The following is an 18473-nucleotide window of genomic DNA, read 5'->3' as shown; positions in this document are numbered from 1 at the left end:
CACCCCCCTGTACACCCCCTCACCCCCCTGTACACCCCCCTCACTTCCCTGTTACAACACCCCTCACCCCCCTGTACACCCCCTCACTCCCTGTACACCCCCTCACCCCCTGGTACACCCCCTCACTCCCCTGAACACCCCCTCACCCCCTGTACACACCCTCACTCCCTGTACACACCCTCACTCCCTGTACACACCCTCACTCCCTGTACAACACCCTCACCCCCGTTACACCCCCTCACCCCCTGTACACCCCCTCACTCCCTGTACACCCCTCACCCCCTGTACCCCCCTCACTCCTGTACACCCCCTCACCCCCTGTACACACCCTCACTCCCTGTACACACCCTCACACTCCCTGTACACACCCCTCACTCCCTGTACACACCCCTCACCCCTGTACACCCCCTCACCCCCCTGTACAACCCCCTCACCCCCTGTACATCTCCTCACTCCCTGTACACCCCCTCTCCTGGACACCCCCTCTCCCTGTACACACCCTCACTCCCTGTACACCCCCTCTCCCTGGTAACACACCCTCTCCCTGTACACACCCTCACCCCCCTGTACACCCTCACCCCCTGTACACACCCTCACCCCCTGTAAACCCCCTCTCCCTGTAAAACCCCCTCACTCCCTGTACACCCTCTCTCCCTGTACATCCTCTCCCCCGGTACACACCCTCACTCCCCTGTAACACACCTCTCTCCCTGTACAACCCTGTCTCGCATGTACACCCTCTCCCCCTGATACACCCTCTCCCCCTGTACACACTCCCCTCTCCCTGGTACACCCCCTCTCCCTTGTACACATCCCCTCACTCCCTGTACACACCTCTCACTCCCTGTACATCACCCTCTACTGCCCCCTGTACACCCTTCATCTCCTCTGCTCCTGTACCACCCTCTCTCCCTGTTACACCCCCTCTCCCCTGTACAACCCTCCTCTCCCTGTACACCCCTCTCCCTGTACACCCTCTCTCCCTGTACACCCTCTCTTCCCTGTACACCTTCACTCCTTGTACACCCTCACTTCCCTGTACACCCTCCTCCCCCTGCACACCCTCTCCCCCTGTACACCCTCTCCCCCCTGTACACCCCTCTCCCCTGTACACCCCTCTCTCTCTGATACACCCCTCTTCTCCCCTGTACACCCTCACTCCCTGTACACCCTCTCTCCCTGTACACCCCCTCACTCCTGTACACCCTCACTCTTATACACCCTCTCTCCCCTTGCACACCCCTCTCTCTCTGTACACCCCCTCTCCCTGTTACACCCCCCTCTCCCTGTACACCCCCTCACTCTCCTGTACTTCCCCTCACTCCCTGTACACACCCCTCACTCCCTGTACACCCTCTCCCCTGTACAACCCCTCACTCCCTGTACAACCCTCACTCCCTGTACACCCTCTCCCCCTGTACACCCCCTCTCCCTGTACACACCTCTCTCTCCCTGTACACCCTCTCTCCCTGTACACCTTCACTCCTTGTACACCCTCACTCCCTGTACACCCTCCTCCCCCTGCACACCCTCTCCCCCTGTACAACCCTCTCCCCCTGTACACCCTCTCCCCCTGTACACCCTCTCTCTTCTGTACACCCTCTCTCCCTGTACACCCTCACTCCCTGTAACCCTCTCTCCCTGTACACACCCTCTTCTCCCTGTACACCCCCTCACTCCCTGTACACCCTCACTCCTTATACACCCCTTCTCCCCCTGCACACCCTCTCTCTCTGTACACCCCCTCTCCCTGTACACCCCCCTCTCCCTGTACACCCCCTCACTCCCTGTACATCCCCTCACTCCCTGTACACACCCTCACTCCCTGTACACCCTCTCCCCCTGTACACCCTCACTCCCCTGTACACCCTCACTCCCTGTACACCCTCTCCCCCTGTACACCCCCTCTCCCTGTACACCCTCTCTCCCTGTACACCCTCTCTCCCTGTACACCTTCACTCCTTGTACACCCTCACTCCCTGTACACCCTCTCCCCCTGCACACCCCTCTCCCCCCTGTACACCCTCTCCCCCTGTACATCCTCTCCCCCTGTACACCCTCTCTCTCTGTACACCCTCTCTCCTGTACACCCTCACTCCCTGTACACCCCCGCTCTGTACACCCTCTCTCCCTGTATACCCTCTCCCCCTGTACACCTCCTCTCCCTGTACACCCCCTCTCCTGTACACCCCCTCTCCCTGTACACACCCTCACTCCCTGTACACACCCCCTCTCCCTGTACACCCTCTCTCCCTGTACACCCCCTCTCCCTGTAAACCCCCTCTCCCTGTAAACCCCCTCACTCCCTGTACACCCTCTCTCCCTGCACACTCCCTCTCTGTACACCCTCTCTCTCTGTACACCCTCACTCCCTGTACGCCCCCTCTCCCTGTACACCCCCTCTCTGTACACCCTCTCTCCCTGTATACCCTCTCCCCCTGTACACCCTCTCTCCCTGTACACCCTCTCTCCCTGTACGCCCTCGCTCCCTGTACACCCTCTCCCCCTGCACACCCTCTCCCCCTGTACACCCTCTCCCTGTACACCCCCTCACTCCCTGTACACACACCTCACTCCCTGTACACCCTCTCCCCCTGTACACCCTCTCTCCCTGTACACCCTCTCTCCCTGTACACCCTGTCTCCCTGTACACCCTCTCCCCCTGTACACCCTCTCCCCCTGTACACCCCCTCTCCCTGTACACCCCCTCTCCCTGTACACCCCCTCACTCCCTGTACACACCCTCACTCCCTGTACACCCTCTCCCCCTGTACACCCTCTCTCCCTGTACACCCCTCTCTCCCTGTACACCCTGTCTCCCTGTACACCCTCTCTCCCTGTACACCCTCTCCCTGTACACCCTCTGTACACCCTCTCTCCCTGTACACCCTCTCTCCCTGTACACCTTCACTCCTTGTACACCCTCACTCCCTGTACACCCTCTCCCCCTGCACACCCTCTCCCCCTGTACACCCTCTCCCCCTGTACACCCTCTCCCCCTGTACACCCTCTCTCTCTGTACACCCTCTCTCCCTGTACACCCTCACTCCCTGTACACCCTCTCTCCCTGTACACCCTCTCTCCCTGTACACCCTCTCTCCCTGTACACCCCCTCACTCCCTGTACACCCTCACTCCTTATACACCCTCTCCCCCTGCACACCCTCTCTCTCTGTACACCCCCTCTCCCTGTACACCCCCTCTCCCTGTACACCCCCTCACTCCCTGTACATCCCCTCACTCCCTGTACACACCCTCACTCCCTGTACACCCTCTCCCCCTGTACACCCTCACTCCCTGTACACCCTCACTCCCTGTACACCCTCTCCCCCTGTACACCTTCACTCCTTATACACCCTCACTCCCTGTACACCCTCACTCCCTGTACACCCTCTCCCCCTGTACACCCTCACTCCCTGTACACCCTCTCCCCCTGTACACCCTCTCCCCCCTCCAGACCCTCACTCCCTGTACACCCTCTCTCCCTGTACACCCTCTCCCCCTGTACACCCTCTCCCCCCTCCAGACCCTCACTCCCTGTACACCCTCACTCCCTGTACACCCTCTCCCCCTGTAGACCCTCACTCCCTGTAGACCCTCACTCCCTGTACACCCTCTCCCCCCTGTACACCCTCACTCCCTGTACACCCTCTCCCCCTGTAGACCCTCACTCCCTGTACACCCTCTCCCCCCTGTAGACCCTCACTCCCTGTACACCCTCTCCCCCTGTAGACCCTCACTCCCTCTACACCCTCTCCCCCTGTAGACCCTCACTCACAATCCAGTGAGTAGGTTTGCTCCTGCCGCTCATTACAAGAATTCGACCGAAGGAAATCTCTGGTTCGCTGGAAGCACTGAAGGAGTGATCTGAGCCTGAAGAATAAGGAATATGTACGTTCCTTTCAAATTAGTGACCAACGGAGCCGACAGTAATTGGCACCACTTGTTCAGAGATGCCGTCAGTGCCCAGATGCCTGGTTGTGTCAGTGTGACTCTGTTTCCATATCAGGATGTACTGACTGCTGGCCCTCGGTCAGCTCAGTGTTGGCCACACAGACATGTTGGGGGGTGGGGGGGTTGCAGGATGGTGGTGGTGGTGGTTGTGGCAGGGCGGGAGGATCCTCAGTAATGGGTCACTATCTTAACATGGAGGGCAAGAGCACTCTGCCAACTCAGGAACACCGGGAGGCCATGCAGCCGACCAAAACTCTGCTATTCAATGGCTCCAGAACTGCTTTGTATGTGGGCACCATCCAGTCTGTGACACTGGGATTCCTCTTTGAACATAAATTTATTCAGCTCCATCCTCTGACTTTCAGTGCCCCACTCTCATCTGTAACATCACCCCAGAACAGGCCAGCTCTGAGCTGAACGTTTTCCCTACAAATCCTTTCATCGTCGTAAACCATCCAGCTCCCTCACTCAGTCCCTTCCCCATTTATATCCCACCTCCCTCACTCAGTCCCTTCCCCATTTATATCCCAGCTCCCTCACTCAGTCCCTTCCCCATTTATATCCCAGCTCACTCACTCAGTCCCTTCCCCATTTATATCCCAGCTCCCTCACTCAGTCCCTTCCCCATTTATATCCCATCTCCCTCACTCAGTCCCTTCCCCATTTATATCCCAGCTCACTCACTCAGTCCCTTCCCCATTTATATCCCAGCTCACTCACTCAGTCCCTTCCCCATTTATATCCCAGCTCCCTCACTCAGTCCCTTCCCCATTTATATCCCATCTCCCTCACTCAGTCCCTTCCCCATTTATATCCCAGCTCCCTCACTCATTCCCTTCCCCATTTATATCCCAGCTCACTCAGTCCCTTCCCCATTTATATCCCAGCTCCCTCACTCAGTCCCTTCCCCATTTATATCCCACCTCCCTCACTCATTCCCTTCCCCATTTATATCCCAGCTCCCTCACTCAGTCCCTTCCCCATTTATATCCCACCTCCCTCACTCATTCCCTTCCCCATTTATATCCCAGCTCCCTCACTCAGTCCCTTCCCCATTTATATCCCACCTCCCTCACTCATTCCCTTCCCCATTTATATCCCAGCTCCCTCACTCAGTCCCTTCCCCATTTATATCCCAGCTCCCTCACTCAGTCCCTTCCCCATTTATATCCCAGCTCCCTCACTCAGTCCCTTCCCCATTTATATCCCAGCTCCCTCACTCAGTCCCTTCCCCATTTATATCCCAGCTCCCTCACTCAGTCCCTTCCCCATTTATATCCCAGCTCCCTCACTCAGTCCCTTCCCCATTTATATCCCAGCTCCCTCACTCAGTCCCTTCCCCAATTATATCCCAGCTCCCTCACTCAGTCCCTTCCCCAATTATATCCCAGCTCCCTCACTCAGTCCCTTCCCCATTTATATCCCATCTCCCTCACTCAGTCCCTTCCCCATTTATATCCCATCTCCCTCACTCAGTCCCTTCCCCATTTATATCCCATCTCCCTCACTCAGTCCCTTCCCCATTTATATCCCATCTCCCTCACTCATTCCCTTCCCCATTTATATCCCAGCTCACTCAGTCCCTTCCCCATTTATATCCCACCTCCCTCACTCATTCCCTTCCCCATTTATATCCCAGCTCCCTTACTCAGTCCCTTCCCCATTTATATCCCAGCTCCCTCACTCAGTCCCTTCCCCATTTATATCCCACCTCCCTCACTCAGTCCCGTCCCCATTTATATCCCAGCTCCCTCACTCAGTCCCTTCCCCATTTATATCCCACCTCCCTCACTCAGTCCCTTCCCCATTTATATCCCACCTCCCTCACTCATTCCCTTCCCCATTTATATCCCAGCTCCCTCACGCATTCCCTTCCCCATTTATATCCCACCTCCCTCACTCAGTCCCTTCTCCATTTATATCCCAGCTCCCTCACTCAGTCCCTTCCCCATTTATATCCCAGCTCACTCAGTCCCTTCCCCATTTATATCCCAGCTCCCTCACTCAGTCCCTTCCCCATTTATATCCCACCTCCCTCACTCATTCCCTTCCCCATTTATATCCCAGCTGCCTCACTCAGTCCCTTCCCCATTTATATCCCAACTCCCTCACTCATTCCCTTCCCCATTTATATCCCAGCTCCCTCACTCAGTCCCTTCCCCATTTATCTCCACCTCCCTCACTCATTCCCTTCCCCATTTATATCCCAGCTCCCTCACTCAGTCCCGTCCCCATTTATATCCCAGCTCCCTCACTCAGTCCCGTCCCCATTTATATCCCAGCTCCCTCACTCAGTCCCTTCCCCATTTATATCCCAGCTCCCTCACTCAGTCCCTTCCCCATTTATATCCAGCTCCCTCACTCAGTCCCTTCCCCATTTAAATCCCAGCTCCCTCACTCAGTCCCTTCCCCATTTATATCCCAGCTCACTCACTCATTCCCTTCCCCGTTTATATCCCAGCTCCCTCACTCAGTCCCTTCCCCATTTATATCCCAGCTCCCTCACTCAGTCCCTTCCCCATTTATATCCCACCTCCCTCACTCATTCCCTTCCCCATTTATATCCCAGCTCCCTCACTCAGTCCCTTCCCCAATTATATCCCAGCTCCCTCACTCATTCCCTTCCCCATTTATATCCCAGCTCCCTCACTCAGTCCCTTCCCCAATTATATCCCAGCTCCCTCACTCAGTCCCTTCCCCATTTATATCCAGCTCCCTCACTCAGTCCCTTCCCCATTTATATCCCATCTCCCTCATTCAGTCCCTTCCCCATTTATATCCCAGCTCCCTCACTCAGTCCCTTCCCCATTTATATCCCAGCTCCCTCACTCAGACCCTTCCCCATTTATATCCCAGCTCCCTTACTCAGTCCCTTCCCCATTTATATCCCAGCTCCCTCACTCAGTCCCTTCCCCATTTATATCCCAGCTCCCTCACTCAGTCCCGTCCCCATTTATATCCCATCTCCCTCACTCAGTCCCTTCCCCATTTATATCCCAGCTCCCTCACTCAGTCCCTTCCCCATTTAAATCCCAGCTCCCTCACTCTGTCCCTTCCCCATTTATATCCCAGCTCCCTCACTCAGTCCCTTCCGCATTTATATCCCAGCTCCCTCACTCAGTCCCTTCCCCATTTATATCCCACCTCCCTCACTCAGTCCCTTCCCCAATTATATCCCAGCTCCCTCACTCAGTCCCTTCCCCATTTATATCCCAGCTCCCTCACTCAGTCCCTTCCCCATTTATATCCCAGCTCCCTCACTCAGTCCCTTCCCCATTTATATCCCATCTCCCTCACTCAGTCCCTTCCCCAATTATATCCCAGCTCCCTCACTCAGTCCCTTCCCCATTTATATCCCAGCTCACTCACTCAGTCCCTTCCCCATTTATATCCCAGCTCCCTCACTCAGTCCCTTCCCCATTTATATCCCAGCTCCCTCACTCAGTCCCTTCCCCATTTATATCCCAGCTCCCTCACTCAGTCCCTTCCCCATTTATATCCAGCTCCCTCACTCAGTCCCTTCCCCATTTATATCCCAGCTCACTCAGTCCCTTCCCCATTTATATCCAGCTCCCTCACTCAGTCCCTTCCCCATTTATATCCCAGCTCCCTCACTCAGTCCCTTCCCCATTTATCTCCACCTCCCTCACTCAGTCCCTTCCCCATTTATATCCCAGCTCCCTCACTCAGTCCCTTCCCCATTTATATCCCAGCTCCCTCACTCAGTCCCTTCCCCATTTATATCCCAGCTCCCTCACTCAGTCCCTTCCCCATTTATATCCCAGCTCCCTCACTCATTCCCTTCCCCATTTATATCCCAGCTCCCTCACTCAGACCCTTCCCCATTTATATCCCAGCTCCCTCACTCATTCCCTTCCCAATTTATATCCCAGCTCCCTCACTCATTCCCTTCCCCATATATATCCCAGCTCGCTCACTCAGTCCCTTCCCCATTTATATCCCAGCTCCCTCACTCAGTCCCTTCCCCATTTATATCCCATCTCCCTCACTCATTCCCTTCCCCATTTATATCCCAGCTCCCTCACTCAGTCCCTTCCCCATTGATATCCCAGCTCCCTCACTCAGTCCCTTCCCCATTTATATCCCAGCTCCCTCACTCAGTCCCTTCCCCATTTATATCCCATCTCCCTCACTCAGTCCCTTCCCCAATTATATCCCAGCTCCCTCACTCAGTCCCTTCCCCATTTATATCCCAGCTCACTCACTCAGTCCCTTCCCCATTTATATCCCAGCTCCCTCACTCAGTCCCTTCCCCATTTATATCCCAGCTCCCTCACTCAGTCCCTTCCCCATTTATATCCCAGCTCACTCACTCAGTCCCTTCCCCATTTATATCCCAGCTCCCTCACTCAGTCCCTTCCCCATTTATATCCAGCTCCCTCACTCAGTCCCTTCCCCATTTATATCCCAGCTCCCTCACTCAGTCCCTTCCCCATTTATATCCCAGCTCCCTCACTCAGTCCCTTCCCCATTTATATCCCAGCTCACTCAGTCCCTTCCCCATTGATATCCCAGCTCCCTCACTCAGTCCCTTCCCCAATTATATCCCAGCTCCCTCACTCAGTCCCTTCCCCATTTATATCCCATCTCCCTCACTCAGTCCCTTCCCCATTTATATCCCAGCTCCCTCACTCAGTCCCTTCCCCATTTATATCCCATCTCCCTCACTCAGTCCCTTCCCCATTTATATCCCATCTCCCTCACTCAGTCCCTTCCCCATTAATATCCCAGCTCCCTCACTCAGTCCCTTCCCCATTTATATCCAGCTCCCTCACTCAGTCCCTTCCCCAATTATATCCCAGCTCCCTCACTCAGTCCCTTCCCCATTTATATCCCAGCTCCCTCACTCAGTCCCTTCCCCATTTATATCCCAGCTCCCTCACTCAGTCCCGTCCCCATTTATATCCCAGCTCCCTCACTCAGTCCCTTCCCCATTTATATCCCAGCTCCCTCACTCAGTTCCTTCCCCAATTATATCCCAGCTCCCTCACTCAGTCCCTTCCCCAATTATATCCCAGCTCCCTCACTCAGTCCCTTCCCCATTTATATCCAGCTCCCTCACTCAGTCCCTTCCCCATTTATATCCAGCTCCCTCACTCAGTCCCTTCCCCATTTATATCCCAGCTCCCTCACTCAGTCCCATCCCCATTTAAATCCCAGCTCCCTCACTCAGTCCCTTCCCCATTTATATCCCAGCTCACTCACTCATTCCCTTCCCCATTTATATCCCAGCTCCCTCACTCAGTCCCTTCCCCATTTATATCCCAGCTCCCTCACTCAGTCCCTTCCCCATTTATATCCCACCTCCCTCACTCATTCCCTTCCCCATTTATATCCCAGCTCCCTCACTCAGTCCCTTCCCCAATTATATCCCAGCTCCCTCACTCATTCCCTTCCCCATTTATATCCCAGCTCCCTCACTCAGTCCCTTCCCCAATTATATCCCAGCTCCCTCACTCATTCCCTTCCCCATTTATATCCAGCTCCCTCACTCAGTCCCTTCCCCATTTTTATCCCAGCTCACTCACTCAGTCCCTTCCCCATTTATATCCCAGCTCCCTCACTCAGTCCCTTCCCCATTTATATCCCAGCTCCCTCACTCAGTCCCTTCCCCATTTATATCCCAGCTCCCTCACTCAGTCCCTTCCCCATTTATATCCCAGCTCCCTCACTCAGTCCCTTCCCCATTTATATCCCAGCTCCCTCACTCAGTCCCGTCCCCATTTATATCCCATCTCCCTCACTCAGTCCCTTCCCCATTTATATCCCAGCTCCCTCACTCAGTCTCTTCCCCATTTAAATCCCAGCTCCCTCACTCTGTCCCTTCCCCATTTATATCCCAGCTCCCTCACTCTGTCCCTTCCCCATTTATATCCCAGCTCCCTCACTCAGTCCCTTCCCCATTTATATCCCAGCTCCCTCACTCATTCCCTTCCCCATTTATATCCCAGCTCCCTCACTCAGTCCCTTCCCCATTTATATCCCAGCTCCCTCACTCATTCCCTTCCTCATTTATATCCCAGCTCCCTCACTCATTCCCTTCCCCATATATATCCCAGCTCCCTCACTCAGTCCCTTCCCCATTTATATCCCAGCTCCCTCACTCAGTCCCTTCCCCATTTATATCCCATCTCCCTCACTCATTCCCTTCCCCATTTATATCCCAGCTTCCTCACTCAGTCCCTTCCCCATTGATATCCCAGCTCCCTCACTCAGTCCCTTCCCCATTTATATCCCAGCTCCCTCACTCAGTCCCTTCCCCATTTATATCCCATCTCCCTCACTCAGTCCCTTCCCCAATTATATCCCAGCTCCCTCACTCAGTCCCTTCCCCATTTATATCCCATCTCCCTCACTCATTCCCTTCCCCATTTATATCCCATCTCCCTCACTCAGTCCCTTCCCCATTTATATCCCAGCTCCCTCACTCAGTCCCTTCCTCATTTATATCCCAGCTCCCTCACTCAGTCCCTTCCCCATTTATATCCCAGCTCCCTCACTCAGTCCCTTCCCCCTTTCTATCCCTGGTCAGCCAGTCCACCTGCCCCAGGCTGACACCAGAAGAATCATTCTCACGCTCCGAATGACTCCAACAAGAGTTTGCTCCACCCACACTTCACTTTGTTCCATGTTAAAGACTCTGGAAACATGTTTTTGAAAGATATGATCGTGAAACATTATTCTCAACCCATTGATTTGATTGTCCGATCTCAATAAGGAAAGTATGAACTGAGGCACACTGTCAATTCAGTAGCTTTACTAGTTCTAGCTGGTAAAGGATTTCAACCAAATTGAGAAATTATTGGAAATCTCTGGGAAGATTCCCCATTTTGCTGCAAAGACCCTCATCATAATTCCTCAAAACAATGACCCTTCTACACATCCCACTGTCAGCTCCAAGATTAACCCCAGCACACCAATCTTTCCACATTCACTGAGAATCCCAGCGAGAGTCAGCCCCTTCAGGAACTGTATCCCAGTGAGAGACAGCCCCTTCGGGAACTGTATCCCAGCGAGAGTCAGCCCCTTCAGGAACTGTATCCCAGTGAGAGACAGCCCCTTCGGGAACTGTATCCCAGTGAGAGTCAGCCCCTTCGGGAACTGTATCCCAGTGAGAGTCAGCCCCTTCGGGAACTGTATCCCAGTGAGAGTCAGCCCCTTCGGGAACTGTATCCCAGTGAGAGACAGCCCCTTCAGGAACTGTATCCCAGTGAGAGACAGCCCCTTCAGGAACTGTATCCCAGTGAGAGTCAGCCCCTTCAGGAACTGTATCCCAGTGAGAGTCAGCCCCTTCGGGAACTGTATCCCAGTGAGAGACAGCCCCTTCAGGAACTGTATCCCAGTGAGAGTCAGCACCTTCAGGAACTGTATCCCAGTGAGAGTCAGCACCTTCAGGAACTGTATCCCAGTGAGAGTCAGCCCCTTCGGGAACTGTATCCCAGTGAGAGACAGCCCCTTCAGGAACTGTATCCCAGTGAGAGACAGCCCCTTCAGGAACTGTATCCCAGTGAGAGTCAGCCCCTTCGGGAACTGTATCCCAGTGAGAGACAGCCCCTTCAGGAACTGTATCCCAGTGAGAGTCAGCCCCTTCAGGAACTGTATCCCAGTGAGAGACAGTACCTTCAGGAACTGTATCCCAGTGAGAGACAGCCCCTTCAGGAACTGTATCCCAGTGAGAGACAGCACCTTCAGGAACTGTATCCCAGTGAGAGACAGCCCCTTCGGGAACTGTATCCCAGTGAGAGTCAGCCCCTTCAGGAACTGTATCCCAGTGAGAGTCAGCCCCTTCAGGAACTGTATCTCTGAGAGACAGCCCCTTCGGGAACTGTATCCCAGTGAGAGACAGCCCCTTCAGGAACGGTATCCCAGTGAGAGACAGCACCTTCAGGAACTGTATCCCAGTGAGAGTCAGCCCCTTCAGGAACTGTATCCCAGTGAGAGTCAGCCCCTTCAGGAACTGTATCCCAGTGAGAGTCAGCCCCTTCAGGAACTGTATCCCAGTGAGAGACAGCCCCTTCAGGAACTGTATCCCAGTGAGAGACAGTCCCTTCACGAACTGTATCCCAGTGAGAGTCAGCCCCTTCGGGAACTGTATCCCAGTGAGAGACAGCCCCTTCAGGAACTGTATCCCAGTGAGAGACAGCCCCTTCAGGAACTGTATCCCAGTGAGAGACAGCACCTTCAGGAACTGTATCCCAGTGAGAGACAGCACCTTCAGGAACTGTATCCCAGTGAGAGACAGCCCCTTCGGGAACTGTATCCCAGTGAGAGACAGCCCCTTCAGGAACTGTATCCCAGTGAGAGACAGCCCCTTCAGGAACTGTATCCCAGTGAGAGACAGCCCCTTCGGGAACTGTATCCCAGTGAGAGTCAGCACCTTCAGGAACTGTATCCCAGTGAGAGTCAGCCCCTTCAGGAACTCTATTTTAGTCTGATGCAGACATTGTAAAATTCCATGGATTTACTAACACGGTATAGTCTGCCTTCTGCCACAAGTTCCAGGCAGTCTGCGATAAATCTCTGGTAAGCTCTCTTCCCTTTCTCTCTCCCGCCCTCCCTTGCTCTCTCTCTCTCTCTCTCTTTCTCCCTCTCTATCCTTTCTAACTGCCTCTTTCTCTCTTTGTCTCTCGCTCACTGTCCCTCCAGCCCTCTCTCTCTCCCCTCACTCTCCACTCCCCTCCCCCCCGACCCCCACCCCCACCCCTCTCTCTCAGGAGTTCACCCTTAGTTGTCACTTCATCCTGTGACCAAAACACAGTTGCTCTGAAGTCAGTTTTCGAGATCGATATCTAGATGTTTGGGGCTGGAATGTGACCTTTCTCGGAATAATATTCTTATGACAACAGCAGCGTTTAACCCAGGACTCTGAAATCTAGACAATCACTGGATTGGAACACCTAGACATCTGCTCAAAGATCCCAGTCTTATTGGGCATCAGATCCTGCAATTTGGAAACAATTTGCTCCTGGCAGCTCTGTGAGTCCTCCAGCCTTCGAACCCAGTAGTCTGGCCTGTTGAGGATGTGACTTGTATGGTATTTGCTTTAAACTGTGAATAATTGTACAGATATGGTTCAACCTCTGAGAGCACCATCCAGACCAGTTCTGTGTTCATCAGCCACAATACAACAGATCAACTGCCAAACCACAGTTGGTTCTGAGGAGTTCTCAGTGTAATTTACTGTTTTTGTGCATTTAACACTGAATCAACAACAAACAGAAAATTTTATTGACCATCTCCCAACTGGATCAGTGACTGAAACGAACAGTCAGCCAAACATGAACTTTCCCAGCACTGAGCACCCAGACACAGACTGAACACTCAGCATTGTGCCTGGAAGCAATGATTTTTATCCCAGGATCAGTCCTCCATTTTCCTGATGACCTTCTATCCCTGTCACAGGACAATCGCTGCAGATTTCTGACTTCCAAAGTAGATTAACCAGAAAGTTCTGCTCCTGAAACAGAAACTGCCTGATTTCAGTGAGATTGCAGCATCATTGACTCAATTTGAGTCACACACATGGGGAACAGTCACTGGGGAATAGGCAGAACCTATCACCTTCTCAATCTCCCACCCTTTGGGTGGGAGGGGACAAGTGGGCCTTTTAAATGTTGCAATTGTACCAGCCTCCACCACTTCCTCTGGCAGCTCATTCCATACCTGTACCACCCTCTGTGTGAAAAAGTTGCCCCTTAGGTCTCTTTTATATCTTTCCCCTCTCACCCTAAACCTATGCCCTCTAGTTCTGGACTCCCCCACCCCAGGGAAAAGACCATGTCTATTTACCCTATCCATGCCCTTCATGATTTTATAAACCTCTATAAGGTTACCCCTCAGCCTCCGACGCTCCAGGGAAAACAGCCCCAGCCTATTCAGCCTCTCCCTATAGCTCAGATCCTCCAATCCTGGCAACATCCTTGTAATTTTTTTCTGAACCCTTTAAAGTTTCACAACATCTTTCTAATAGGAAGGAGACGCAGTATTCCAACAGTGGCCTAACCAATGTCCTATACAGCCACAACATGACCTCCCTGTATTCAATACTGTGACCAATAAAGGAAAGCATACCAAACACCTTTTTCACTATCCTATCTACCTGCGACTCCACTTTCAAGGAGCTATGAACCTGCACTCCAAGGTCTCTTTGTTCAGCAACACTCCCTAGGACCTTACCATTAAGTGTATAAGTCCTGCTAAGATTTGCTTTCCCAAAATGCAGCACCTCACATTTATCTGAATTAAACTCCATCTGCCACTTCTCAGCCCATTGGCCCATCTGATCAAGATCCTGTTGTAATCTGAGGTAACCCTCTTCGCTGTCCACTACACCTCCAATTTTGGTGTCATCTGCAAACCTACTAACTGTACCTCTTACGCTCGCATCCAAATCATTTATGTAAATGACAAAAAGTAGAGGACCCAGCACCGATCCTTGTGGCACTCCACTGGTCACAGGCCTCCAGTCTGAAAAACAACCCTCCACCACCACCCTCTGTCTTCTACCTTGAAGCCAGTTCTATATCCAAATGGCGAGTTCTCCCTGTATTCCATGAGATCTAACCTTGCTAAGCAGTCTACAATGGGGAACCTTGTCGAACACTTTACTGAAGTCCATATAGATCACATCTACTGCTCTGCCCTCATCAATCCTCTTTGTTACTTCCTCAAAATAACTCAATCAGGTTCATGTGACATGATTTCCCACGCACAAAGCCATGTTGACTATCCCTAATCAGTCCTTGCCTTTCCAAATACATGTACATCCTGTCCCTCAGGATTCCCTCCAACAACTTGCCCACCACCAAGGTCAGGCTCACTGGTCTATAGATCCCTGGCTTGTCCCTACCACCCTTCTTAAACAGTGGCACCATGTTTGCCAACCTCCAGTCTTCCGGCACCTCACCTGAGACTATCGATGATACAAATATCTCAGCAAGAGGCCCAGCAATCACTTCTCTAGCTTCCCACAGAGTTCTAGGGTACACCTGATCAGGTCCTGAGGATTTATCCAGCCTGATGTTTCAAGACAGCCAGCACTTCCTCCTCTGTAATATGGACAGTTTGCAAGATGTCACCATCTATTTCCCTACAGTCTATATCTTCCATATCCTTTTCCACAATAAATACTGAAGCAAAATATTCATTTAGTATCTCCCCGATCTCCTGCTGTTCCACACAAAGGCCGCCTTGCTGATCTTTGAGGGGCCCTATTCTCTCCCTAGTTACCCCTTTGTCCTTAATGTAGGGGACCAAAATCCCTTTGGATTCTCCTTTAACTGATTTGCCAAAGCTATCTCATGTCCCCCTTTTGCCCTCCTGATTTCCCTCTTAAGTATACTCCTACTGCCTATATACTCTTCTAAGGATTCACTCGATCTATCCTGTCTGTACCTGACATATGCTTCCTTCTTTTTCTTAACCAAATCCTCAATTTCTTTAGTCATCCAGCATTCCCTATACCTACCAGCCTTCCCTTTCACCCTGACAGGAATATACTTTCTCTGGATTCTTGTTATCTCATTTCTGAAGGCTTCCCATTTTCCAGCCGTCCCTTTACTTGCGAACATCTGCCTCCCATCAGCTTTCGAAAGTTCTTGCCTAATACCATCAAAATTGGCCTTTCTCCAACTTAGAACTTCAACTTTTAGATCTGGTCTATCCTTTTCCATCACTATTTTAAAACGAATGGAATTATGGTCGCTGGCCCCAAAGTGCTCCCCCACTGACACCTCAGTCACCTGCCCTGCCTTATTTCCCAAGAGTAGGTCAGGTTTTGCACCTTCTCTAGTAGGTACATTCATATATAGATCAGAAAATTTTGTTGTATACACTTAACAAATTCCTCTCCATCTAAACCCTTAACACTCTGGCTGTCCCAGTCTACGTTTCGAAAGTTAAAATCCCCGACCATAACCAGAGTTGAAAAATGTCATGCTGGAAAAACACTGCAGACCAGGCAGCATCCGAGGAGCAGGAGAATCGACGTTTTGGGCATGAGCCCTTCTTCAGGAATGTTGATTCTCCCGCTCCTCGGATGCTGCCTGGCTTGTTGTGTTTTTCCAGCACAACATTTTTCAGCTCTGGTCTCCAGCATCTGCAGCCCTCACTTACCCCGACCATAACTACCCTGTTATTCTTACAGATAACCAAGATCTCCTTACAAATTTGTTTCTCAATTTCCCACTGACTATTAGGGGGTCTATAATACAATCCCAATAAGGTGATCATCCCTTTCTTATTTCTCAGTTCAACTTCCCTGGATGTATTTCTGGGAATATCCTTCCTCAGTACACTTTAAGAAACAGAAATGCTACTAGATAAACTAGTGAAGGATATAACCAGCTCATTTGGGGGGCTGGTAACCATAATATATTTGCATTTTTATAAGGCTTTTAATTAAGTCCCAAATATGAGGTTAATGAATAAAATTAGAGACCATGGAATTAGAGTATAACATGCTGACAACTGACCAACAGACAGAAACGTAGGAGGAAAAGAATCATTCTCATGGCTCCAGACTGTGACAATCAGGATACTACAAGCCTGTGGAGTTTTGTATTCATTCCTGGGATGTGGGTGTTGTCCTTGAGAAGGTGGGGGTGAGCTGCCTTCTTGACCCGCTGCAGTCCGTGTGCTGTGGGTTGACCCACAATGTCCTTAGGGGAAGGAATTCCAGGATTTTGACCCAGTGACAGTGAAGGAACGGGGATATATTTCCAAGGGGTAAAAACAATGACTGCAGATGCTGGAAACCAGATTCTGGATTAGTGGTGCTGGATTAGTGGTGCTGGAAGAGCACAGCAGCTCAGGCAGCATCCAACGAGCAGCGAAATCGACGTTTCGGGCAAAAGCCCTTCATCAGGAATAAAGGCAGTGAGTCTGAAGCGTGGAGAGATAAGCTAGAGGAGGGTGGGGGTGGGGAGAGAGTAGCATAGAGTACAATGGGTGAGTGGGGGAGGGGATGAAGGTGATAGGTCAGGGAGGAGAGGGTGGAGTGGATAGGTGGAAAAGAAGATAGGCAGGTAGGACAAGTCCGGACAAGTTATGGGGACAGTGCTGAGCTGGAAGTTTAGAACTAGGGTGAGGTGGGGGAAGGGGAAATGAGGAAACTGTTGAAGTCCACATTGATGCCCTGGGGTTGAAGTGTTCCGAGGCGGAAGATGAGGCGTTCTTCCTCCAGGCGTCTGGTGGTGAGGGAGCGGCGGTGAAGGAGGCCCAGGACCTCCATGTCCTCGGCAGAGTGGGAGGGGAAGTTGAAATGTTGGGCCACGGGGCGGTGTGGTTGATTGGTGCGGGTATCCCAGAGGTGTTCCCTGAAGCGCTCTGCTAGGAGGCGCCCAGTCTCCCCAATGTAGAGGAGACCACATCAAGAGCAACGGATACAATAAATGATATTAGTGGATGTGCAGGTGAAACTTTAATGGATGTGGAAGGCTCCTTTAGGGCCTTGGATAGAGGTGAGGGAGGAGGTGTGGGCACAGGTTTTACAGTTCCTGCAGTGGCACGGGAAAGTGCCAGAATGGGAGGGTGGGTCGTAGGGGGGTGTGGACCTGACCAGGTAGTCATGGAGGGAACGGTCCTTGCGGAAGGCGGAAAGGGGTGGGGAGGGAAATATATCCCTGGTGGTGGGGTCTGTTTGGAGGTGGCGGAAATGCCTCCAAGCCCTCTGTTTTTTCCTCTCCAGACGTCCCCAACGGCACCCTTCCACCGACACTCTCATTCGTTTGGCCGAACTGGTCCTCACCCTTAATAATTTCTCCTTTGAATCCTCCCACTTCCTCCAGACCAAAGGGGTAGCCATGGGCACAGGTATGGGCCCCAGCTATGCCTGTCTCTTTGTTGGCTATGTAGAGCAGTTGATCTTCAGTAATTACACCGGCACCACTCCCCACCTCTTCCTCCGCTACATTGATGACTGCATTGTGAGGGAACCCAAACTGGGCAGGTCACTGAGCAGGTTATTGCTGAGCAGGTGCTGCTTGATAACACTGTTACTGACACCTTCCATCACTTTGAGAGGAGACTAATGGAGTTAGTAATTGGCCAGGTTGGATTTATCCTGGCTTTTGTGTACAGGTCATACCTGGGTAATTTTCCACATTTGTCGGGTAGATGCCAGTGTTGCAGCTGGACTGAGAGAGCTTGGCTAGAGGAGCAGCAAGTTCTGGAGCACGAGTCTTCAGTATTATAACTGGAATGTTGTCAGGGCCCATAGCCTTTGCACTATCCAGTGTTTCCAAGTGTTTTTGGTGTCACATGGAGTGAATCGGATTGGCTGAAGACTGGTCTCTGTTATGCTGGGGACCACTGGAGGAGACTGAGAGGAATCACCCACTCGGCTGGAGATTGCTGTGAAAGCTTCAGCCTTATCTTTTGCATGGATGTGCTGGGCTCTTCTATCCTTGATGATGGTGATATTTGTGGGGCCTCCTCTTCCTGAGAACTGGTTAATCATGCAGCACCATACTTGACTGGATGAAGTTGTACTGCAGAGGT

The 18473-nt window shown here is 52.1% G+C and overlaps 1 protein-coding gene across 1 annotated transcript in view; it reads right to left on the bottom strand.

Moving 5' to 3' along the window:
• smg6 (SMG6 nonsense mediated mRNA decay factor) overlaps positions 1-18190 on the bottom strand; it is a 473468-nt gene extending 455278 nt beyond the window's left edge. Inside the window, 2 exon segments of the mRNA XM_072589202.1 lie at positions 3778-3872; positions 18061-18190. Of these exon segments, the coding sequence (XP_072445303.1) occupies positions 3778-3872; positions 18061-18190 (225 nt within the window).
• Positions 18191-18473: the final 283 nt, after the last annotated feature.

Source organism: Chiloscyllium punctatum, chromosome 19 (assembly GCF_047496795.1).
Source record: "Chiloscyllium punctatum isolate Juve2018m chromosome 19, sChiPun1.3, whole genome shotgun sequence".
Lineage (NCBI taxonomy): Eukaryota > Metazoa > Chordata > Chondrichthyes > Orectolobiformes > Hemiscylliidae > Chiloscyllium > Chiloscyllium punctatum.
Note: the sequence above shows the minus strand (reverse complement) of the source record. Positions and strands in the feature narration are given on the sequence as shown.